Raw genomic sequence first — 25,441 nt, 5'->3', positions numbered from 1 at the left:
TTAAAGAGGGGCCAGTAGCATTTGTTACAGTGCCTCCTGCTGGTAAATCATAGATTTTTTTTCAATCCTTGTCTCCATTATTGGTAGTGCCTACTTGTGGTTTAGGGGTTAGTTCAGGGACTCTTCTAAAGCTGTCAGTGGGAAAGAATCTATTGCATACAAGGTATAAAATACTTCTTTAAACAGTCTATTTCTAGAACCTAAATTGTCCTGGGACTAGCTCTTGATATAAAAATTCATAGAAACCTGTTTTTCACAGAGTGTGGTAACTCCTTGCCATAGTGCTGTAGTGTTAAAATTCACATTGGCCAGGTTGTTCTGTAAATTAAACAGTGACAGCTACCCTCAGGGGAACAGCCAATGTATTTATGATGATGTGCTGATTACACAAAATACACTGCAAGCAGAAAACAGCTGCAGAGAACAAACCTCTTAAAAAGAATACAATTACAAATAGCACCCTCAGTATTTCTAGTGGTGAGTATATAATACAGCATGCTAATGCAAGTTTTCTTACTTAGTCTGCCTGAAAACAAAAAATCTGAAGAAGATAAGTTAAATTACGGTTGAATGCACAACATAGCAGTGAACAAATTTCTTTTTTGAAGAACAGGGCTAGGAGTACACGGATTTCAGATGTGGAGTAGTCTTAAGCTCCCTCCCCCACTTTTGTTAGTAGGTTTTATTAGTGTTTTTCTCATATATAGAAGGGCATGGCCTTGAGGTGATAAGGGTTCTAGACACTTGAAGGATATTTCACAATGAATTGGACAGGAGGGTATCTAAATTGTGGTTAAATTTTTCTGTTAGAAACTCGATATGTATGGTTTTGATATCAACATTTCATTTGAAGATACAGCTCTCTGTTTTCAGCATTATTAACAGCTTTGAAGATGTTTGTCCTTGGAATTAATTTAAAAAATGACTATATCTTTGGTAAGATTTTTGTGATTTCTTAGGTTCTGTTTTTCAGAAGTAGGTGGTTTAGAACTGGAATGACTGGGTGAAGCTTTATTTTTAGGAGAATCTGCTTTCAAGTATATCCCTTTTATCCCTTTGTGTTATTGGTCACATGCAGATAGGTAAGAAAATAAGAAAAAAATTAGTTTTCCCTGTTTGAATTCTATTAGAGCTAAGACTCAGTATCTATAAAATATATCTCAACTGCTGAGCATGCGAGTTTCTGTTTAAATCAGTAGAAAATATGTTGATCTTCCATGACATAAATTTACTCAAGCCAACTGTGTAAGGTATAGCAGAGGGACATAGTGATTGGAAACAGTTCACTTCACCCGCCTGAAACTAAGAGTCAACTGTTCAGTATATGGATCACTGGTATGTAATAATCGACTATTATTGGTCTGTCTGTTGGTCCCTTTTTAAATCAGTTTGGAACCTCCTGGAGTTATTTTCTTGCTCTGCTGACATCAATCCCATGTGGCAGAGGAGTTGTATATAATCGCTTTGGTTTAATCAATAGAATAATTGATAAACCAGATAAGATTTAAACTGATTATAGCCCCAGCAGAATTCCCCAGAGGCCTTGGACTCTCTTAATTTTGACATGTGTGTTGTGTACCCTGAGGATGAAGTGCAGTTTGAATTATCTGTTTTTATTTGCTTAATGACGGGGAGGGTGTTAAAGTCAAATGTTTAATTAACCCAGCAATGGGCTGCGTTGTCACTTACACACAGCTGATTGAGATATCTCATGGAGAATACTGAATAGGAATGATAATGTGGCACTGGGATGGAAGATTGCTTTTTCAATCCATTTGCTGGGTCACTGCTTTGAATGTCTTATTGGATGAAAGGCATTCAGCCTGGAGAAAAAATTCAGCATTTAAGTACATTTTGTTCTCTTCTCCCCCTCTTACCCCTCCCTGCCCAGAAGTTAACTAAAACAGATATGTTCTAGGTTTAATAAGCCATTCATGTACTAGTAAGAGATCAGAGTAGTTGGTAGCCTCAAGCTACATAATTTCCTGTGGAACCGGAAAAATTCTACTAGCCTCCAAGGTATTCTAAATGTGACCTCCTTTGTCCCTCACATCCCTATCCCTTGCCATTATTGTGGGCTTGTCTTGGGTTGCTTGTCTCTTGCCTCTTTCTGTAGTGTTTGCTGGATGAGCAGTTACCTCTAGGGTCATAGGCAGAAGACCTTTTCCTCTGAAAGAAGCAAATTCTCTGGTACATTTTAGTTATTTAATGCAGCCGGCTGCTATTTGGTTGTATTGTCTAATCAAATAATGTAGTGAGACTGTTGAACTATTCAAAGTGATAAAAATTTGAAGTGAGAGAGTCTTGCTCCTTTTCCTATTGCTGTTATATAAACAGTTGGTGCCATGTATATTTCAGCTTGTTGAGAGGCAGTTTGCTTTGTGTATGGACTGAAAAACTAGACCAGGATAGCCCACAAAACCAGAAATGCAGTCCAGGCAATTGAAGTTTTACTGATGATGCCCTCAAGAAACAAAAACAAAAACACAAAACCTTGACTAGCTTTATAATCAAATATCAGATTCTTTGAAGGCATATGAACAAAACTTAAAAAAATTATCATGACTTTTCCTTTTCTGTAGGTATTAGTTTCTTTCTTCTGTCCCACAAAGATCTAAACTAGGAATTTACTAATTTTTTTCTTGGCTTTAGTCATGTCATTTGTATTCCAGAGAGCACAATAGGGGAAAGAATACAAGATTGATTTTTTATGTGTGTCCTCTTGAAAGCATAGTCTAGGGCATGACTACTGGGGGGGTGCGGGGAGGCAGTTTCTTACAAAGCAATAGCAGCATGCAGCTAGTTTTCAGGCGCAGGTTGGACTTTTGCGGGTCAAGGCAGACCAGATGAGTAGCTTATCTTGAGGGACGCAAGTAATAGACCAAATATAGAGCAGCTATTTCAGGAATCATGTAGGTCATTTAATTATCCATTATGATTGAGTGGCTAATGCTCTTTTGGCAATTACATGACCTCTGTTATTCTTGAAACCTTTCCAGGCCCTTGTGAGTCGAATGACCCACCAGTCAGTGCTCTCAGACTTCATTCCACACAGAAGGAAAGGAGATGTTGGGAACCACTGGCATTTAGAAATGACTGTACTTTCTTTACTGACCACTACCCAGATTGTCCTTTGTACAGCTGTCAGTTATAGGCAACTGATTTTGAAGTCAACTGTTTCTTCTTTTGTCTGCAGGAGCAAAAGATATACATTGATTTCCATAAGCAGGAATTTTGGCAGGAAAACCAATACCAAATTTGGCTGTTACAAAATTTGCAATTTCTGCACTGCGAGAACAACTACTATGGTATTAATGTTTGATATCTGTCAAACCAATCATCCATGATCAGACTCTGAAGTTAATGAAACAGTTTTTTAATCCCATAAAACAACAAAATGCCATTGATGATAGCTAATAACAGATTTTATTAAAAGATCATGGATTAAAATGAACACATTGATTAAATTTTAGCATTTAAATTTCAGAGCTAAAATGATTATTAAATGAAATCGAATGGCCATATTAAAATTGAGGTGCTGATCAAAGACAAAATAATTCAAAAACATTTGAATTAATGTTTCTCGTTTGTTTTTCTTTAATCAACAAAGGATCATTAATAGTTCCAAGAAAAATCTTTATTCCTAGTAAATGATAGAACTTGCTTTTGCTAATTATAGTGGTTTATATGATAATTCTGAAAAAATAAAGTAGATTCCTTGTGATTCTTTAGATTGAAGGCAGCCATGGTTTGGAAAGTAGTGATAAGCATAATCTAATTGTAGAATGTCAGAAATGCAAACAAAATTCTGCTTAATGGAAGATGAGATGTGTACAGGTGTACAGCCATTCCCTAGCATTCCATTAATATAAGACTGTAGGCTTAAGAAAAGTAATTTTGTTAGAACAAACAAACATATCCTTTAAGTCGAAACCATTTACAGTAGGGAAAAAAATCCCTTCTATTGGAGAAAAAGAAAATCTTTTAAAATCTCTTACCTATCAAAGATCATTGTTTTTAAACAACACAATTCTACAAGATTATTTATCACTAGGGCAGTAAAATTATCCCATCTTCCCAAATAAATCTATTAAACTCTTCCTGGTAAAACTCCCAAGGTAATCTGATTTTTTATTTTCACTTTGTTGTTTGATAAGATTAATAAATGAAAAATTAGAGACATGAATCTGTGTATATGCCCTTTGACCTTTGGAAATAGAAGTCTTCTCACTTAAATTTTAGGCCAGTACTACCTTGTCATGTGGTTACTTAGAAACTTATGAAGAATGTAGTCAAAATGCATCATGAGTTGTTTTGTGTTAAAAAAGTTTTTTTCCTTCATTCTATTTTTTTTTTTTAATTTCTACAGTGGAAATGAGCAGAAAATGAGAAAGTAGGATTTACAGTAAAAGTTATAAATTAAACTCAAGTATCCTTACTATGTAGTTAGTCTGCTTAGTATTTTAAGAGGAAAACAAGGCAGACAAATTGGGATGTGTGTATTCTTTAAAGCATATACTTCAAGACTTATACTGAGCCATGTGTTTCAACCTTGGGAACCAAAAATTTGTAAGAATCAGTGAGGGGAATGGTATTTGTAATGTTAAAGACCTGAAAAGACAGTAAGATAATAATTAGTGGAAAAGGCTACAGGATAATAAGAAGACAATCAAATAATACTTTGTTAATAATACAAGGAAAAATAATTATTAAATAAGGTCCAGTTTAAAATAGAAATATAAACCTCAACAAAAATCTTAATCTAGCCCACTCTGATTTTCTGATTTTCAGAAATGTACTTAATGGTTTTATTTTCATCCTGAAATGGTAGACATGGGAAGATGGTACAGTTTATTAAGTTAAAGGAACCTTAATTTTCTTACAGGATATTGTTGAATTGTAATAAAATGGTAACACCGAAGTAAGGTAGATATCTAAGGTCAAGAAATCCATTTAGGAAAAATAAAAACAAACCTCAGGAACAAAGATGACAGAAAAAACGATTCATTAGAAAGAAAAGATTTTGGCACATGTCCTAAGGGTTCTACAGTTCTCAAGCTGATTTTGAGAAATCAGAAAGCTCTACATAATGCAGATGTCTTTGAGTTACAAAAATAACCAGATGTCCTTATTAGTAGAAGCAAATGTTTGCCTCTTAATTCACAGAGAACTCCGTCAGGATCCCTGGATGAAAAATTGTGTAAACTGGGCAGCAAATAAGATTGTGGCATCAAAGGATCTCTCTTAAGTATATAATCATGAGGGTGACATCTTGAAAAGGAAAAATAGTCTTTAATATTTATATAGATTTAAGGGTAGAAGAAATAAATTAAGCTAGTTATATTTTTGTTCACATGATAGTTGTGCTTGACTTTTTATTAAGGAAGTCTATTTCAAACCTCCCTGATGAATTTATATTCATTTTGCCATGCTTATTTAGCTTTGTTCATTGGCATTGTATTTTAAACAGTATAAACATATGTATGAAATTTATTTTATTAAAAAAAAGAATGGTAATCTTATGTCTGACAAGAAAACAATGAATTTATAGCAGTATGTAGTTACCTACTTTTCAAGCTTATTTGGGATTTTAAAATATTGTTATAAATAGACGTCATGTTAAACAAGCAGAATAAAAGGTAAGAAATACACATAGTAAAATGTAAAAAAAAAAAATTTGTAGTTGAAAGAGTACATTATAAAGTTTTGTTTTGTTTTGTTTTGTTTTAAAATCAAGTCTTCAGAGCCAAAACCTTTAGAGTTTCAATGGACTATTACTTCTGATGTGTAGCATATTAACATAATTACAAACACTTTTATATACTCAGAGTCATTCTAAGTTGTTGTTCAAACCTTTAAGAAGTCGCAAAGCTGAATATATTCAGACAGCTGTGTTCTCTCCTTTTCACAAGACATGGATAACTGTTTTAACTCTTTTAGTGGAATCCCCATATTGTTGCAAATACACCTTTCTTTGCAGGTAGACTCTAATGGAAAAATATTAAAATATATTGTATTTTTTTTATGACTTGAAAGTTAACAAAAGCAACACTGTTTTTGCTCCTGCCTTGTCATGCTCCTGCCTTGTCACTCCATAGTGCAGTTCATCTTTTCTGTCCTTCTTATCAGAGCATCTCAGTGCTTAGTTGAGCTTGTTTATCTTAAAAGAGCAGGAGGCAGGCTTTTAGGGAGTAAGCTACATGTTCCAGTATAACAGGCACCAATGCTGTTTGACTTGAAAAACATTTGATCTCTTACATTAACAGCCCATGTCACTGTAATAGGGACTATAGCTGGGCTGTTGTTCAGTTTTCTATTATTTTAGCTTTAAAATAACTGTTAGTGCTATTCCAGAATCTCCGTGTATAAAATTGTATATTGGCTGTCCCCCCAGGACTCGTAAGTAAACAAGGTGATATGTGTGGCCAGAGGGAGGATATTTTGTTGGTTTTGTTTTAAATAATAACTGTCCCTATCTAAAGATGTTTTTTGTCTGATCCCTATGGTGTACTGCATGACTTTGCTTGTGTAAATTTACAGACCTAGCAATATCTTAAAGCAGGTTTCATTTGTTATTAATGTATGTGATCAGTAACTATTAATTGTGAACTTTCATATTTCCTTGTCTTAATAATGAAGTATTTGGGTTTTGTGAGGCTTAACTTCAAAGATCCTGCACAGTTTCCCTAAGTAAACAGTTTGTACAACAGTATATTGAATATGGGCAAGCAACAATTTAAGGGGTATACTTGTTAGACTTAAAATGTTATTTTGCTTTATTTTAAAAATATTCATTTGGTAATTTCTGTGTTGGGAATAGTTTGGCAGTTAGAATCAGTTAGCAGTATTAAAAGAACAAAAAAATAAAACCGTTAAAATCCAGCTGATGTTTTCTTTCTCTTTGAGAGTATCTCTTCTTTTAATAGTGGTGAAATGGCAGCTTGTTATGGGAGTGTTGGGATGATATTTTAATCCTTCCTTTCTTCTTCCTGTATTTTTAAGAATCTAGTTTGTTTCCCCATTCTTATTGTTTTCTAATATAACACTACCAGGCTACCCAATAATACTTCTAATTTAAACTAAAATATATACATCAGCCAGCACAAACATAATTGGTTGAAAGGCAGCCATCTATCTAGAGAATTCTTCTAACTACTGAATGTGTCATGTGCTTTGACATGACATATCTGTAATATCTCTGAATACAGAAAGCACTTTCTGTGTTAGCTGTAGGTGTTAAAGCAGTAGTGTGTTTTAAGAATGTGTGCTGTGCAAATTCTGGCTCATGAGGTAATGACAAGTGTTTGCCTGCGTAGACAATATATTTTTCCCCCTGAGGTCCCCACACACCTAGCTTCCCTCAAGCTCATCATCTCTGTCAGGTTAATCAATAGGCACCGTATGGCAGAGGGTCAGTAATCAGTGTCATCGTGCCTTTAAATCGTGTTGAAAATTTGCTTAAAGCCTGGGCCAATTAACATCGAGATGATGAATGGATGGGAAGATGGGAAGAGCCTGCCGCTCAGGGGCTTTGTGAGGAGGAGATGCTCAGCTGTTGAGCAGCAGACACCAGCGAGTAAAATCAGCCATTCATGTGAGCTCAGTCCACCCACTCTTAATGATAATGTCAATCTAGCAAAATATATACACATTGGAGTTGTCACGAGTTCATAAATCAAAGGAGTTTGTCAAAGGCATTCAGATTAACGAGGCAGCAGCAATAACAAGTCAAATTTGCATAGAGAATTGCTCGAATCTCAGTAAATTATGATCCTGTTTTTCATTTGATTATTTGCTAATGTCTCAAGAGGGAGAATGATTATATTAGCATGCAAAATCTACTCCAGAAGTAGAAATCTGAGGTATAGAAGACCAGCACACTATGACAATTAATCAGTTTCTGCATACTAGCATAAATGCACAAGGCCCAGAAATGAACTTCTTTTTTATTATTATTTCTCCTTGCTACTGATCCAAATGGTTCAGCTTGACAGAGACTTTATATTGCTTTAACAGTGTTCTGAATTGTGCCTGCAGGCAAGACATAGTTATGCAGCTATAACCAACCTATCCATCTGCCAACCAGATTGGAATTCTCCTATCCAAGGCTTCCATTAACCCCCACTGACAGCTCCAAACAGGATTAAGAATTTGGAAGCATAAAAAATAGTTGTTCTTTGCAAATATACACAGTCCCTTTGCATTTTGAGAAAGGCTGCATCTGTAGTGTTTTATAATTAGTGTTGGACAATGTAGCAGGGGGAAAAATCGACTTGGCAGTTTTTGACTTCCGTCTCAGGGAGTAAGGCAGTACTAATGGAAGGTCCTGTTTGGTTGCTCCAGTGAGCGCTTTACATTCTGTCTGGTTCCCAGCACTGTACAAGGATTGGTATATCACTAGAAATGAGCGTTCCTTGAAAGCTTTAACTGGTGGATTTGTTCAGTTTAGCAGTATATAGGGAGGCTTTGATGTGGTTGTGGTTTAATAGAGTATGTCAAATGATAAACTTGCCGGAGAAGCAGTGTGCATGAAAATGTGCCCCAGAATATTATCTTACGAAGACACTTTAGGTTTTCCCCGAAACTGGTCCTTTAATAGGATTCTTCAGTCAACTTCTGAACTTAAATGATCTAAGTTTTCCCATTGTATTCTAGAAGGATTAATTAAAATTGTTTAGATATACACATATACACGTGGTGTACCTGCCCCCCACCCACACCTTTCATTGAAGAGTTTGAAGGATTTTATTCAGGTAGCTAAAGCTAAATTACCTTTTAACCTTGTAAAGGAATAATTCCTATTTTTATAAATTGCAAATTGTGTATTTGGAGGCTGTAATTAGCTCCAAGTTACATAACAAGTTGAGAAAAGTATTAATCTGGTTATTAACTTAAGTAAAGCTTACAATGTGATGTTTGCAACTATTTGGTAGAAATTGGTCCCACAATTTTTTTCTTTAAGTGGATTGCCATTCTACATGATGATGAGCAACTGATTCCATTTTTAAAATGAGTTCAAAACCAGAGTTAATGATTCACCACAATATTTATCTGCAGCTAAACGATAAGATTATCCCACAGAGTTCTTTGCATTCTGCTAATGAAGAATGGCATAGGTGGAAAAATGTTACTTCTAGTTTTAGAACTAGTGTATTACTTAAGACAGATGTCTGTTTAAACAGGTTCAGACTCTGTTGTACCATCCAACCTTGAGCAAGATGCTCACTCCAAGATTATTATACATCATTATGAGTGGCTTGACTTTTCATCACTGAGTGAATTAGGTTTTCATTTGATTATATAATCAACTCTTAATTATCCATGTTATCAGGAATTGTGTATTCAAATAGATAACTGAAAATAGTAAATAAGTCACTTAGACTAGGTCTTGGAGAATATTGCCCTAGCTATGACCCTGCTGTTTGCTTCTATCCAAATATCTTCATTTCTTGTTATATGCCCATTCTGAAAAGTTAGGATTGCTTTGGTTATGCACAACCTTTTCCTCCTTAATCAAGGACTGGCAAGCTTTTTCTATAAAGTGCCAGCTACTGAACATTTGAGGCTTTGTGGGCTGTAGGATATCTGTTGTGAACACTGGGCTATTGTAGTGTGAAAGCAGCCATAGACAAAAGGTAAATAAATGGGTGTGGCTATGTGCCAGGAAAACTTCATTTGCAAAAGTATGCCACACACTAGAGCTTGCTAACTCCTGCACTAACTGATCATACTGGCATTATAAATAGTAGACAGTAAGGACTGTATTTGGGCAATCACTGAAATATCTCTGCTATGAAAAACATGTTTAAGTTAACTGGACTGTGGTTGTAAAGTTTGAATTATTTATTGAGCATCTGTTGTCTGCATAAGATGTAATGTGTTAGCAGTAAGAGGGAGCTACAAGACTTTTGCCAATAAGTTTTCATTCTTATTAATTAGTTGAGTTATACTGCAAAAATGTATGTAATCGTCAGATTGTATAAATTGAGATAAAATGTTAAGGAATTTCTAATAGAATAAGATGGAGAGATGGAGTGATTATGTGGTTTCTTAGGAAAAAATGACAGTTGAACCTCATTTTAACATTGTATAGAACTTGAATAGATTAAATAATCATCAATTGAACTAGACTAGAATTAATGATCCTTTTGCTTAAAAGTTTCAAAAGCCTATCACATGTTTGTGAGACTTAACTATGGCAGAAAATATATCTTAAGAGAAATGACTTGGTATGATGTGGCAGAAAATTCTAGAAGGTCCTGAAAACCAGGCCTAGAATTAAATTTTTAATTTCATGGAAACAAAAAGTCACTAAAAAAAAAAAAAAGTTCTTGGGAAAAAAAAAGACCACCATGACATTAGTGGTGTTTAAAAAGTAATCTGGCAACAGTATTCAATCCAACAAACATATTTAAAACTTATAGTCTCTAATTTTGTGTTGAGCTACTGGAATATGACAATGAAAAAGAAACTCTATCTCCCTTAAGGAACTGCAGGTTGGGGGAAGAAAACATGTTCATGTAAAGGTATGACATTAAAAAAAAGATAAATACAAAGAATAAGTACCAAATTGGAAATAAAGTGTTAATTCAGAGAAATTTCCAATGGGGGTTGAGCGTGAGGATGGTGGAGAAAGCATAGGCTTCTCAGAAAAGGTCTCATTTTAGTTGATTCAAACCAGGATTTTAGTAGATAAAGAGGTTGAGAAATAAGCTGAAGGGAATAGAATTAGCAAAAGCACAGGGATAAGAAAGCGCTCTTATTTTGGTGAATGATGCTGAATGTTCTGTAAATGGTACAGACACTTTGATATACAGAATTAGGTTGGCCAGATTATGAATATTACACTGCATTGAGAACTTTGGTTCAACTCCATATCCAGCACAAAAAAGTAGTAGCAGTAGCAGTAGTAGCAATAGTAGTAGTTAGTAGTAGTACATTCCCAGCACAAAAAAGTAGTAGTAGTAGTAGTTGTTGTTTGGGTTTATCCTGTAGATGTCAGAGAGCTTAAAAAAAAAAAAAAAAAAAAAAGTTTTGAGCAGGAAAGTAACCTTTTTTCCCCATATTTTTTTATTGGTGCATTATGAAGTAACCTTTTTAGAATGACAGTTCTGACAGTAGTGTTTAGAATGTGACAAATATAGATTTAGGCAAGAATGTCAAAAGGTTGTAATACTAATAGCACTGGTAAGAGATATTAGGGGTCTAGAGTAGAGGAGAGGCAGTGGAAATGTAAAATTAGGGTCAGATGTATTAAAATAGATGATTCAAAGGAAACTTTATAGACTGGAAATTGGTTAGATATGTTCAAAGAAAAAAAAAGACAGATTAAAAGCCAACTCTGAGAATGTAAGTCTGGAATAAAAAGAAAAATTGGGAGAAAAGGAGCTGATCTAGAAATGGGTGAGAATGGCAAAAAAGTGCTTTAAATTTAGATGTGTTGATTTTGGAATTTTCATCTGAATACATTTTTAATTCAATTACTTTTTCTTAATTCATTCCAGGTTAACATCTGAGAATATTTCATCCAAAATAAATCTCTGAGATCTCATGCATGAACTTTAGCAGTATTTCATTTTTTAATTTACCTAAACCTCTGTTCCTATGTCTGCCAGTGTTACAATCTGAAAGCTTCTAATTTGAAGTTAGATTCAAAGGTGCTTTTACTCTGCCCCTTTTAATTCTTAATTAGTAAACTAGATTAAAAAAATAACTATTTGAGATATTAGTGTTGGCACACGCCTATAATCCCAGAGACTCAGGAGACTGAGGCAGGAGGATTGCAAATTTGAGACCAGCCTCAGCAATTTAGCAAAGCCCTCAGTAACTTAGCGAGGTTGGGGGTATGGCTCAGTGGTGGGCATGTAGCTCAGTGACAAAGTGTCACAGGGTTCAGTCTTCAATACCAAAAACTAAACAAACAAAAACTATTTGAATTAATACAAAAGGTAACAAGTTAAGAGAATCTTTTTCAGAACTATTTTAATATACTGGTTCTGTTTGTAGAATGTTATTACTCCAGAACTACAACCACATCCTGCAAATTATTTACTATTATGAAACACTACGAGTGTTAGAAATGAGTATTTCTCAACTGTCAAGTTTTCTTAGAGTTGGTTTAGGATTAAGCAATAGAATATAAGTTTTACTTATATTGGATGCAGTTACCCCTAAAATTTATTTTTCACTTAATTAACTACTCCCTCCCATCTCTTAATATATTTTATTCTAGATTTGACCTATTATTTAATTTTTATTTTGACATAATTTTCAGATTTGTGGAAAAGTGAAGGAATAGTAAAAAGAATCCCCTTATATCCTTCACACAGATTCACCTAATGTTAACACATTATCACATTTGCATATCTCTGTTTATACACATATACTCACATATATATTTACATATCAATTTTTTAACTGTTTGAAAGTTACAAACATAACATCCCTCCACCCCTCAGTGTTTCAATGCATGTTTCCTAAAAACAAGGACATCATTTTAAAGAACCTTCGGACAAATTATCAGTCAGGAAATCAAATGAATAAACTGTGGTACATCCATGCAGTGGAATATTACCTGTCCATAAAAGTGAAAGAAATACTAATTTATGTAACAACATAACTAGATCTCCAATATTTTGTACTAAGTAAAAAAAAAAAAAAAAAAAAGCCAATTTCAACAGGTTATATAACATATGACGTTCTGGAAAAGGGAAAATTATGGAGCTAAAAAAATCAGTGATTTTCAGTGGGAAGTGGGTTCATTATAAAGGAGCATTACAAAGGGATATGGGGAATGATAGAATTATTTCATACTTTGAGTATGGTGTAGTTAGACAACTGTATGCTCTTTTCTAACCTAGAATTATACACCAAAAAGTAAATTTTCCTGTTTGTAAATTTCCCACCAGTACTGGGAATTGAACCCAGGCATACGCTACTCTGAGAACATCCCCAGCCCTTTTTATCTTATTTTGAGATGGGGTCTTACTGACTCACTCAGACTAACCTTGAATTTGTGATCCTTCTGTCTCAGCCTCCCTAGTAGCTAGGATTACAGGCTTGTGCCTGCATCAACTACCCTGGCTTATATGTATGTTTTTAGAAGTGGGAAAGCAGGGCTGGGATTGTGACTCAGTGGTAGAGCGCTTGCCTAGCACATGTGAGGCACTGGGTTCCATCCTCAGCACCACATAAAAATAAATAAATACATTTTTAAAACAATAAGTGGGAAAACAATCTGAAATTTAATATTGATAAATTTAATATTATTAGCGCATTTATATTCCTTATTCACATTTTTCTAATTGTCCGAATAATGTCCTTTTTATAGAAAAAGAAAACCTCATATCACAAATTAACATTAGTCATTATATCTCTTGATTTCCTTTAATCTGAAACAATTACTTTTTCTTTGTATTTTATGACCTTGACATTTTGTTCAGAGTAGTTTGGTAATTTTATAGATTGTCCTTCATTTTGGGTTAGTTTGATGTTTTCTTATGACTAGATTTAGGTTTTGTAGTTTTGATAAGGGGTATCTCAGAAGTAATGATGTGTTCTTATAATAGGAACATAACTATAAGGTTACTATTTTAACTTTTGAAATATTAAGTATCTTACAGAGAAATATTTTGAGGTAATGTAACAGTCCTGCTAATTTGTCAAATTTTCACTTACTGATTTCTGCATTTCTTGGTGATGGTGTTGATGATCCCCCACCCCTTTGGGTACTAGAGATTGAATTGAGGGCCTTGGTTGGGCATGCTAGGAAAGTGCTCTGCCACCGGGCTACATCCCCAGCCCTTTTCATTTCATTTTGAGACAGGTCTCACTCAGTTGTCCATGCTGACCTAGTATGTGTGATACTCCTGCCAAGTTGCTGGGCTCACAGGTGTGCATCACTACATTCGCCATTGATAATTCTTGCCTGCATCAACTAGGTACTCTTAAATAGAATTTATTGGCTATAATTTACTTGTTGATCCAGAGCAATTAAGCACATTGCTTATTGGGTTTCATCATAGATAAGAATGAAATCATTGTCTTGCTGAAGTCTCCTGAGTAATGGTGAAGAGCCTCTGAGGACCACCTAAGTGACCACTTAGGTACAAATGACTATTTCATCATTCCCCATTACACTCAAGACTAGAACTCTTCATCTCTTATTCACTGTCATTCTGCATTTCCTTTTCACTATTGGGCTGGGGATATAGCTCAGTGATAGCGCACTTGCCTAGCATGTGTGAGGCACTGGGTTCGATCTTCTCAGCACCACATAAAAATAAATAAATAAAGGTCCACCAACAACTACAACTAAGAAAATAAAATAATAAAAATAATTTAAAAAAAGAAGGGTACCTATTCCTTGCCTCTGGTGCCTTGCCTGTCTTACGTAACAGTAGCTTTGGATTTTTTGTTTTGATTTTTGATGGTGGTTAAAAAAAAAAAAAAATTTGGTTAATCTATCTAAAAAGAACTATAAGTATTTATGGGTTTTCTTTTTCCTCTTTGCTAAGAGTTATTGTAACACTACCACCTAGTATCCTCATTTGTCATGCTTTATTGTCATTAAGTTAACTATATCCCCGCTTCCCCTTTATTTTGGTACTACGGATTGAACCTAGAGGTGCTTTACCACTGAGCCACATCCCCATGCCCAGTGACATAGAGTCTCAGTAAGTTGCTGAGGCTGTCCTTGAACTTGAGATCTCTTAGCTCAGCCTCTAGAGGTGCTGGGATTATAGGTGTGTAGCACTATCCCCAGCCCTTTCCCCATTTTTTGGCAAAAGTTCCCATTCCTTTTCTTTCTTTTTCAAAATGGTGAGGGTAATAATTTAGAACTCTGAAGTGTTTGCTTCTTTGACCCTTTGCTTTTAGCCTAGTTTTCTTCTTTGTTTTCATTTTAGCATCCCTTAATCATAAAGTTATGAAATATCAAGTTAAGTCTCATAAAAGGTTTCTGCCCCAAAGAAACATTTTGGGGGACTGATCTGTTACGCCAGCTACGGCACTGCACAAAGCACACAGATGCTAGTAGCCAGTGGTGAAGTTTCTGAAAGGGCCTTAGATAACAATGTATTTTTCCTCTTTTACTATCTTTAAAAGTATAATATCTGATACAAGCAAAAAAAAGGATAACATGTAGGTTTAAGACATAGTAATAATAGTTTAATAATAATATAATAATTTCACATGTACATGAAATTTTTCAGATAAATTTATATGTTGGATAATTTCTGGACCTAAAAATAAGCTAACTCCCCAATTAGAATGTGATGACTATATGTAATATAATAAATAAATTAACTGCAAGTTTTAAAATGTTAATGTTACACCCAGGCATGGTGGTGTATGCCTGTAATCCCAGCGGCTTGGGAGGCTGAGGCAAGAGGATTGCAAGCTCAGAGCCAGCCTCAGCAAAAAAGCAAGGTGCTGAGCAACTCAGTAAGACCCTGTCTCTAAGTAAAATAGAAAATAGGACTGGGGATGTGGTTCAGTGGTCAAGTGTCCCTGAGTTCAATCCTTGGTATTCCCCCCTCAGAAAAAAGTTAATGTTACAAATGTAGTTGCAGAAAATAGAATTCAAGTAATTAATAATTTGAATTTCCTGAATTTACCTTGAGATAGTGATTTATATTACGTCAACTAGCAGATTTTTAGCACTTTTGAACTCATTTTTACTTGAATTGTTCTTTCACCCTCCTTACTATATACAAATCTGATTGACATTTTAGAGTCTTAACTACTATTTGAGGTGAGACTGTCGAGGAAAGGACTCTAATCTTAAACCATCGATTAAATATTGTTTTGTGCTAAGAGCTGTGCTACTTAATTGAAGAAAAGCAAATATGAGAAGAAGCAGAAGAAAAATTCTTTTTTAGGATCCATACTTGGAGATTTGTACTAACCAAACATTTACAATACTTGGAAACTAATTCTTTAAAAGAGAGTTAATTATTGTGGTTTGTTATCAACTAAGTGTGCGCTGGAACTTCTTTATGTCCAGTGTCAACGTATGTCAAAGGGTGGTAAACTGGACTTGTAATCACATTCTAATCAATGTGATCTTCTGAGCAGTGTTTAAATATAACTGAAATACTTTCCACCCAGATCCCTGCATACAAAATTTTTTTTATATACATGGGCATATATTTTCCTTTACATATATCTATATGTATATAAATCTTCAAATGAATAAATACATAAAATATACATGATGTTCTAGCTTACAGAATTAGAAATGTAATTCAGTTTACTCCCACAGAATAAGATTGAAAATAATGAGAACTGAATTAAAGCTTACTTTCTTTCACAGAATTCCTCAGAGAGAGAAGACTGTAATAATGGCGAACCCCCTAGGAAGATAATACCAGAGAAGAATTCACTTAGACAGGTATGAAATTCAGTCTTACTTAAAAATAAAAAGCTACCAACAGACAGGAAATCCTTGATTTGCCATTCTTTAAACATTGGAACTTAAATTAAGAGTTTTATACTCTGAAGTTGATCTGGCCATAGCCAGCTATCAGGTGACATTATATCTAATTTCAAAAATATCCTAGGTGTAAAAGGTATAAGATAGTCAGTTGGTTATATGTAGTGAATATTAAAATCAAAAGTCTTGTTCATAAAAAATTAAATGCTTCTTAAGTACAGATGGTAAAATAATTGACCCTAAACCTTATTTTCCTATTAAGATTTTTTAATACATTTTTTAAAAGTTAATAACCAAAATAGATCTGCTTATAATTAAGTTAGCTTGAGCAATATTTTGTTTGCTTTTTCTAGAAGTAAAGGCCACTATCGATGATTACTTTGAAAAATTTTTTGTTCACTGCTGTGCCCCTACCTCCAAAAGGTAACACATTTTACTTGTGAATGTTCAAGTTTGTGGTGCTCTTTTTTTTTTTTTTTTTTTTAAATAAAATGTCTAAAATACTGGCCACAAAAATTTCCTTCTCACTGCCTATAGCAACCCTTAACATTTTTCTCACTAATTGAAAGCAAAAACAAGTTCTTTAAGTGTTGCCAGAGAATAAATATGCCATTTATTAATTTTTTTATATAAAATTGGGTAAGATGAGCACCAACAGTAGTAAAAATAATTTTAACATACTTGCATTTATGACATTGTAGGATGGAGGAGAAGAGACCTAATATTTGTTGAGTACCCACAACAAACATGGTACTTATTTAATTCTCCTAGTAACCCTATAAAGTTGCTGGATATGATGAGGAAAATGGAAGCTTGGCAAGGTTAAATGAGTATTGCAAGTCAATGATTTGAAACTCAGACCTCACTGATGGTAGAGTGTTTCTACTTCTGTTTTCTGACTGCTCTTTTCATTGTGTTAATTTAGAGGGAAAATATTGGAGTCAAGACCCGATCATTTTTAACTTTGTTTTTTGGACAGGCACTTCTCCCATCTTTATAAAAGTAATTGTTTTACATGGAATTGAGTCAGTTCAGGAAGCTTTGTAAACCAAAAACCAAATGATCAGTAATTGATGTTGATACAGTTTTAATTATTTGAAATTTATCTAAGTCAATAGAACAGTATTGAATAAGATAAATTGGGAGGTGGGAACATTGCCCACTATATAGAAACAACCATCAGAAAACAATGACACGACAAAAAGTTTTGGCAACTTTATTTAAGCTAACAAACGAATTTTCACTCTGCAAAGTTATAAATTAATTTTAATAGGCTGATCCAGATGGTCCATTTGGAAAATGGATAGGCTGATCTGTTGAAAATTAAACTAAATTTATCTCTCTCATACTTCAAACTGAAGCAAGAGAGAGAATCGTGCCTATTAAGTCCAGCACATACAGATGGACCAGCAGGTCACACATGGGACTAATCTGATTCATTTTAAAAATAAATGCATACATTATTGAATCATTTTCTACTCGCGAGATCTGTTCTATGCAGCGTTTGAAAGAGATTTGATGTTGTTTTTTCCATTGCTGTTTAGAAGGTTCTCTTCTTCCCCTCTACTTTAATTTAACAGCCTTTTTTTCCTCTAGTGCTCTAAAATGATTTTTCTAATATCTGTCATTCAGTGTTGAGATCCAAGCTCTGGAGATTAATTAGGTCATGAGGCTTTCCGCCCTCCCTTCTTTGTCAAGGGTTTTATCTCCATTCTCTTTGTGAAGAGCATGAACTCAATGTTCTTGGAAAAGAGAAATGGCCTTTAGAAACAGGGAAGTAGGAGATCCTCCGGGGGCCCTCAGTCTTTTAGCTTCTGGGTGTTTTAACAGTCCCATGAATGCAGATTTGTAAATTTATTGCAGTGCCATCTGGTTTTTTGCTAGAACCAGATTACTGTTGGCTTGTGTCTGTCTATTGTGGTGGTCACTCCCTAGGAGCTTGCCCTCTCAATCTTAGGGAAGAGTGATGAATAGCAAGGGTCAATAGAAGCGGGTCACAGGGCAGCTGTCCAGGACTGCCCTGAACTTGATTACCCCACTGCTGATTTTTTTTTTTTTTTTTTTTTAAAGGAAGGACATAATATATAAGCTGTTTAAACTCCTCCTTTTCTTTATCGGGTATGACAATAAGGAAGTGCCATTTGCCACCTCACTCCCTGCCCCACCCGGCACATAGAGTAGTCATATTCTGTAGACCAAAAAAAAAAAAAAAAAAATCAAGACCACCTTATAACTAGTTATACCTAATGTTGATGTAAGTAAGATTTATATCATGTGAGCCAGTCCCTTAACTTGAGATTATTTTACAGGTATTTCTAATGGGATTTCAGCAACTCTCCTGCCATTGATTATAAAAAGTTCAATTATGTTTTGAAAATTTAGTATTGTTTTAAACTAATTTCTAGTTTACATATGTTATTCTAAAGTAAAGTTTTGCCCTGTTGTTAGGACAACAATGAAGAACTATGAAATATTGAAGAACTGAAAGAAAAATTATCCATAGAGTTTTTATATACATTAAAAGAATAACAACAGGATAATATAAACAATTATGCCAGAAATATGACGACTTAGATGAAATGGACAAACTCCTTGAAAAATACAACCTAAAGCTAACACATATGATATAAAATTTGAATAACTCTGTGCCTATTACATTGAATTAATTATCAAATGCTCATGTGGTTTCACTGGTGATTTCAACTAACATTAAGGAAGAAATAATAATAACAATCATATACAAACCCTTTCTGAAAATAGAGCAGGAAAGAACATTTCCTGAATTGTATTATAAAGCCACCACAATAGTAATTCCAAAACCTGAAAGGTATTACTAGAAAAGGAAATGGAGAAGAAAGTTGGGAAGCATGGCTCTCTGTTTCCAAGTCATTTTATATACCTGCTTTATCATTTCATTTCAGGAATATGGGAATGGAAGGGAGTAAAAGCAGTGCATCCTAGTAAAGAAAGTTAATTTTCTTAGTTTCAGAGTAATCCTCATCTTTTGGCATGAAGTATAAACTTTAGTTAAAGGGTGTTCAAAGCAGGTACAATTTTATTTTACTCCTAAAATGTGAAGCCAAGGAAAGCACATCCACTGTTTTTGTAGCTCTTATTCATATCTGTTTTGGAGGGCAAAGGCCTGGCAGGGCACATGAAAATACTCATTACTTTTTGAAATGTAGCATTACAACATGCAACTCTTCTTTGCTTCACATTGGTGCTAATAGGATCTGTCAGCCCTGCCTTTCTCTGTAATTGAGTAAATTGTGACCGCTGTCTAATCCTTCTTCCATCCCCCATTCCCTTTGTGTATGTGTCCACTTTCCATCCTGAGAACGTGGGCAGTGATAAATAAAGCATTGAGTAGAGCTCTCTCAACCCTTTGAAAGCAGCATGATGCCAACCCTCTAGTTATATTTCTTTAAGTGTTTACGTTTTTCTGTATTCTTTCTCTTGTGTAGCTGGAACCCTGGGGATGCAAAGCCATGAGAGAGGCCAAGAAGCTAACAAAGTAGCTGTCTCCCTTGTTAGCTTGTTCCTTTATTCTTTAAAAACAAGATAAAAACCATCTGGCTCAGGGCATTACATTTTCCTCCCCCATGCACCTCTATAGCTGGAGCCTTCACCTGCAGTGAGGGTTTACATTGATTAGGGAGGGAGCAATAATTCAAGCTTCCATCCTCTTCAAGGATACTTTGCAGTCTTTAAAGGTGCTGACCCACTGAGTTAAACTGTCAAGGGAGGATAAAAAAGTATCTTCATCCCAGGAGGTAACAGCTGCCAGGTTTTCAACACCTTGCACACTGCTAGAAAAATGTCACAATTGTCAGCTGAAAGAAAAATGACTCTTGTCATTTTCTGTTAATGACTGGACCTTATAAAAGGAACTACTTAAAGAAAAAAAAATAAGTAACTTTTCTTTGCCTACTATCTCTTCCTCCCCTCAAAAAATTCCTACATTATTATAAACATCACCTTGGGGTAGTTCTGGAAAAACCAGTGGTGAGGAGCTAAAAGTTAAAATAGCCAATTTAAGCATGGAAGTCTGATGGGTATAGCTGCTTTCTACAGTTGGATGAGTAGAAGGAAAAAGCACATCACTGACACAGAAAATGGCATTGTAGTGTGTATTAACAAAACAAAAACAACAACAAAAAGTCATTCATAAACCAGTGAACTGAAAGAAAACATACTGTATTTCTGTTCTTTGGAGGACAATTTGTTTTCAAGCAGCATCCAGATGGGTAAATACCACGACATTTCTTTTTTTCAAGAGAGCCACTTATTTTCTTACTTAAAGGGGAAAAAAATCAAACATCACAGAATCTACTTCCTTTAAGAGCTTTGTAATGTTTGAATATGATGGCATTCCCTTCTTTCTGATTTGATTGATGAGGGGAAAAGGTTTAATGAAGTCCCTGCTATCAGGCAGGCAGTTTTTTTGTTTTTTTTTTTCTATTTGTTTTAGGTTAGTCATTTTAATTGTATTGAGTAATTAGAAGGTACACACAGCCAAGGGAGCTTTGTTCTGATAATTGCTCAAGAAAACCCATTCCCTATCTGCCATTGCTTTGTGTTAAGACACTTCTCCCTCTAGTGGCAATAGTAAGCACTTTGGCTTGGCATTAGGCAAGGTGTAATTGCAGTATGACAAACTGTGCTTAAGGGACTATCTTGTAAATACTTTAGTTTAGGGTTTGGCATTATTTCATTATGTGTGTGGTTTTTACCCCATGAAACTTCTTCCCCCCCCCCTATTTTTATTTTTTTTCCTGAAGTGCTTTGGGCTTTGGATGGAAAAAATTGCCTGAGATGTTTATTTAAAAAAAAAAAAAAAATCATAGTGCATTCTGGGTAATGTTTTGCAGCTTGACTTAATTTTAGTCATCTGTTTTAATTACCTATTTATAAAAATGCTCTTGCATTTGTAGACATTATTTAATACTTTGGAAGAAGCACCTCATTTGAAATAAATAAATAAATTGTACATATTTTAAATAGTCCATGTAAAAGACCTTAAAGGTAATTAATGTAGGTCTCTTAAGTAAGACAAAAGTGATCTTTCTGAATCTGATGAAGTGATTTGTTTATATAACTTCCCACTTCTGCTGAATCCTTCAGAGTCTAATAATGTTTAAAAAAAAAAAAAATAGTTTGGCAATTTGTGCCTAGCTACAAAACTCTTCTTCAAAAAGAAGCAATTTAATAACTAGCTTTCTTAAAATTACTTTGAGGAATGAAGACTGTATAGGGGGTTGGTGTTTTGTTTTATTTTTATTTCAGTGTAATCATTCTTTGATAAATTGTGTAATCATTGACTTAGTAGAAAAATATTATTGAACTCCTGGGTTGCAATGACCATAAAAAGTGTATTTTCATATAGAGAGTTGAGATACCGTGAATAAATTATAAAGGAAACAGCTTATATGCCGGTCAGAATCCATATGGGCCCTATTCATTTTGTGTTTGGTACTTAATCTGGATGTATCATTAAAAAAGAAGAAGAAAAGGGGAGAAAGGGGGGAGCCTATTGCACCCAGCAGCATCAGTCCTAAAAAATCTGCCCTGAGAACAACATAGAATGAGATCAGATACAGCTTTGCATCTCTTCAACCAGATTTGGTAACATCTTCAGGGTATTTTTAAAGCCAGTTCCAGCTTCCGTAAATGTCACTTTGTAGTTTGCTTTTTCTATCCTGTATTCTTGCTCAGGACATGATTTGATGTTGCTCTATATCTGAAGATTCCTGCTCCTCTCAGCCCCCCAATTGCTAGCCATTTTCATTATACTATATCTTGTTTTGCTATAGGGCTGTTGAACAGATTTCTTAAGCAGCTTTTTGCAAGGTTAAAAGAATGCAGCCTGGTAACAAGTTTGTGTCATTTTAAATATATACCTTCTAGTAAATAAGGAGAAGCCTGGCAATCAATCCCTTTTAGTGTGTTATATGTTTCACCTGACAACTAAACCTTCTATTGATTAGCCATTACTTTGTTAGATAATCCTATGTCATTGAATCCATTGTAAAAAATTAAACTCTTTAAAATGTTTTACCCTAGCAGCAGTGTGAAAATTGAAAACTTGTTCAGAATTACAGCCTGCTTTCACAAAGAAGGTAGTTTTCAGCGAGGCATCTTACTGGTTTATGCTTATGTGCTTTATATGCAATATAAAAACGTATTAAAGTACTCCAACGCAAAACTCTGCCTCTGGTTCAGCATGAAGCTACCTTTTCAGATGTTGCATGAAGACGGGACCTATCTTGCCTGCAGCTATTGTATTCACTAGTTTGATTTCAAACTGGAATAAATCTTATCATAGTAAAATATTGTGGCTTTAACCTTTATATTCCAGGTTGGTCAGAAGGACTGTGACAAGTTTAATTTACTGATCTGAGTTACTTCCTTGGGAGATGAAGGTCGTATACCCATTTTACAGACAAGTTTTCAGAAAATAAAAGCCTATCTCACTAGCCACTCCTAATCTAGAAACTCTCAGGACAGGAATGTATCTCATTTCCCCCAAGCATGTTATGTTGATACATGAAAGAGAAAGAGAATAATTTTGAAGGAAAATAAATAATTTTTCTATCTTTTGTAACTTCGGGAAAAAAATTGTGTGTGTACGCCAGGGTTTGAACTCAGGGACTTGCACATGCTAAGCACACTATACCACTGGTCTACAAGTTCAGCCCTCATGGGTATTTCCCCCTAAAATGTTATCTGCAATACTTGCTATATTTTTATTGCAAATTTCATATGGTGAATTATACAGATATTCATTGTATGTAAGTGAATTCTTGATACCTATGTAACCACCAGCCCAGTTAAGCTGTATTAACATTTTCTTTACCCAAGAAAATTCCCAACCAGTTTCCCCACTCCCATTGGATTGTCCCACAGTAAACATTGCTTACTATGGATTACATTGCATTACTATAGATTAGTTTTGCCTTTCCTAGAATTTCACAAATGGGATCATGCATTTTTGGAGCTTGATTTTACACATTATAACATTTATGAGATTTCATCTATGTATGTCAATAGTTTTTATTCTCTCACTATTTTATTCCATTGAATAAATATACTATACTTTGTTTTCTGTTCTTCTTTTATTAGGCACCTGAGCTGTTTCTATCTTTATAAATGAAGTTGTTAGGAATGTTTTTCTATGACAGTGTGATAAGCATGTGTTGAGTACTTTTTCATTGTGCTTATTGACTATTCACATATTTCCTTCTGTGAAGTATCTAAGTTTTTAGCCATTTTTAAAAATTGCTTAATTTGCCTTTTATTGTCGAGTTTTAGAACTCAAATATATTAAATTCTGGATATCAGTCTCATCATTTATATGTGTTCTGAATGTTTTTTCACAGCCTTTGGCTTGCTTACTTATCTTGTGTCTTGTTGAGAAATTTGCAATTTTTTGGATGAAGGTCTACCCTAGCAGTTTTTTCTCTTAGATAGGACACTGTGAAATCTTTGCCTACCTCATGATTGTGAATATATTATTCTAAGTTTTCTTCTAGAAGCTTTGTTTTACCTTTTGTGTTTAGATCTGTGATTCCTCTCAATTTCTTCAATGTGTTGTCTAATCGAGTTTGGGATTCCTTATTTGTGCCATACTTTTCTTCACGTTTCAGTGTAGTTGTTGAATAGATTTTCCTTTTCCCCCTGGAATTACATAGGCATATTTGTCAAAAACCAGTTAACTATAAATATTGTGTATTTCTGAACCTCCTAGAAAAGGTGCTGTGCTGGACAAAGCAGTGGGTGGTGACCTCTGAGGTCCTGACTCACCCCTACAGTGGCTCCTGTAGATAAGGAAGACAAGCTAGGTAAAGTGGTGCATGTCTATAATCCTAGCAATTTAGGCAGCTGAGCAGGAGGATCATAAGTTTGAGGCCAACCTCAGCAATTGGCGAGTCCCTGTCTCAAAATGTAAAATAAAATAAAAGAACTGGAACTGGGGATGTAGTTCAGAGGTAAAATGCCCCTGGGTTCAATCCCCAATACAAAAAAAAAAGCAAAAGCAAGGAGGACAAATGGTAGGTATCTTTCTTTGAACCAAATATCTACTCTTCTAACTCTTTAATTATTCCAGCCTTATATAAGTCTTCAAATTAAGAATCTTCTATTTGTTTTTATTTTTAATATTTTGATTATTCTAGATACTTTGTGATTTTAAATAAATTTTGGAATCAATCTAGCAAATTCTTATAAAAAGCTGTCTGTGAGAGCTAGGCATGTTGGTATATGCCTGTAGGCCTAGCGGCTTGGGAGGCTGAGGCAGGAGGACAAGTTCAAAACCAGTCTTAGCAACTTAGCAAGCCCCTTAGCAACTCAGGGAGACCCTGTCTCTAAATAAAATATAAGGAAGGGCTGGGGATGTGGCTCAGTAATTAAGCATCCCTGGGATCAATCCCTCCCCCACCCCAAGCAGTCTCCAAATTAAAAATAAAACTTCTGGGGTGGAGTTTTATTGAAACAATATATCCATTTTAGTAAAGTTAACATCTTAATATTGAGTTTTCTAGTTGGTAAATATACTGTTTTTGAAATTTTAAGCAGTGTATTCTAGTTTTTAGTTTTTAGGGGAGGGGGATACCAGGGATTTAAGCCAGGGGCAGTTTATCACTGAGCTACATCCTCAGCCCTTTTTATTTTTTGTTTTGAGACAGGATCTCAGTTGCTTAGGTCCTCACTAATTGCTGAGGCAGGCCTTGAACTTTGATCCTTCTTCCTTAGCCTCCAAGTCGCTGGGATTACAGGTCTGGCTTTAGTGTACATTTCTTGCATATAGTTTTTAAGTTCTGTTTCTAGGTATTTAATGTTTTCCAGTGCTATTGTAAATTTTTTCATTCTCCATTACTAAAATATGAAAGCACAGTTTTTGACTATTAACCTCATTTTCTATCATTTATGAACAAAGACAATTTTGTTCTTTCCAATTTAATTTGCCTTTTCTTTTTCTTGTTTTATTTTAATGACTTTGATCTCCAA

At 34.7% G+C, this 25,441-nt stretch overlaps 1 protein-coding gene across 7 annotated transcripts in view; it reads left to right on the top strand.

Moving 5' to 3' along the window:
- Positions 1-25,441, top strand: part of BTRC (beta-transducin repeat containing E3 ubiquitin protein ligase) — a 176,934-nt gene that overhangs the window by 80,164 nt on the left and 71,329 nt on the right. For 3 of the 7 annotated variants that reach the window (XM_079137959.1, XM_079137956.1, XM_079137957.1), the window contains one exon: positions 16,316-16,393. The exons of 2 other annotated variants lie outside the window; for them this stretch is intronic. In XM_079137959.1, the coding sequence (XP_078994085.1) occupies positions 16,316-16,393 (78 nt within the window). Of the gene's footprint in view, positions 1-16,315; positions 16,394-16,786; positions 16,859-23,789; positions 24,277-25,441 lie in introns of those variants that run through there. 2 more of the 7 variants (XM_079137961.1, XM_079137962.1) reach the window with 2 other exon arrangements.

The sequence above is a fragment of the Sciurus vulgaris genome (genome assembly GCF_902686455.1).
Source record: "Sciurus vulgaris genome assembly, chromosome: 4".
Taxonomy (NCBI): domain Eukaryota; kingdom Metazoa; phylum Chordata; class Mammalia; order Rodentia; family Sciuridae; genus Sciurus; species Sciurus vulgaris.
This window is presented reverse-complemented; position numbering and strand designations above follow the sequence as displayed.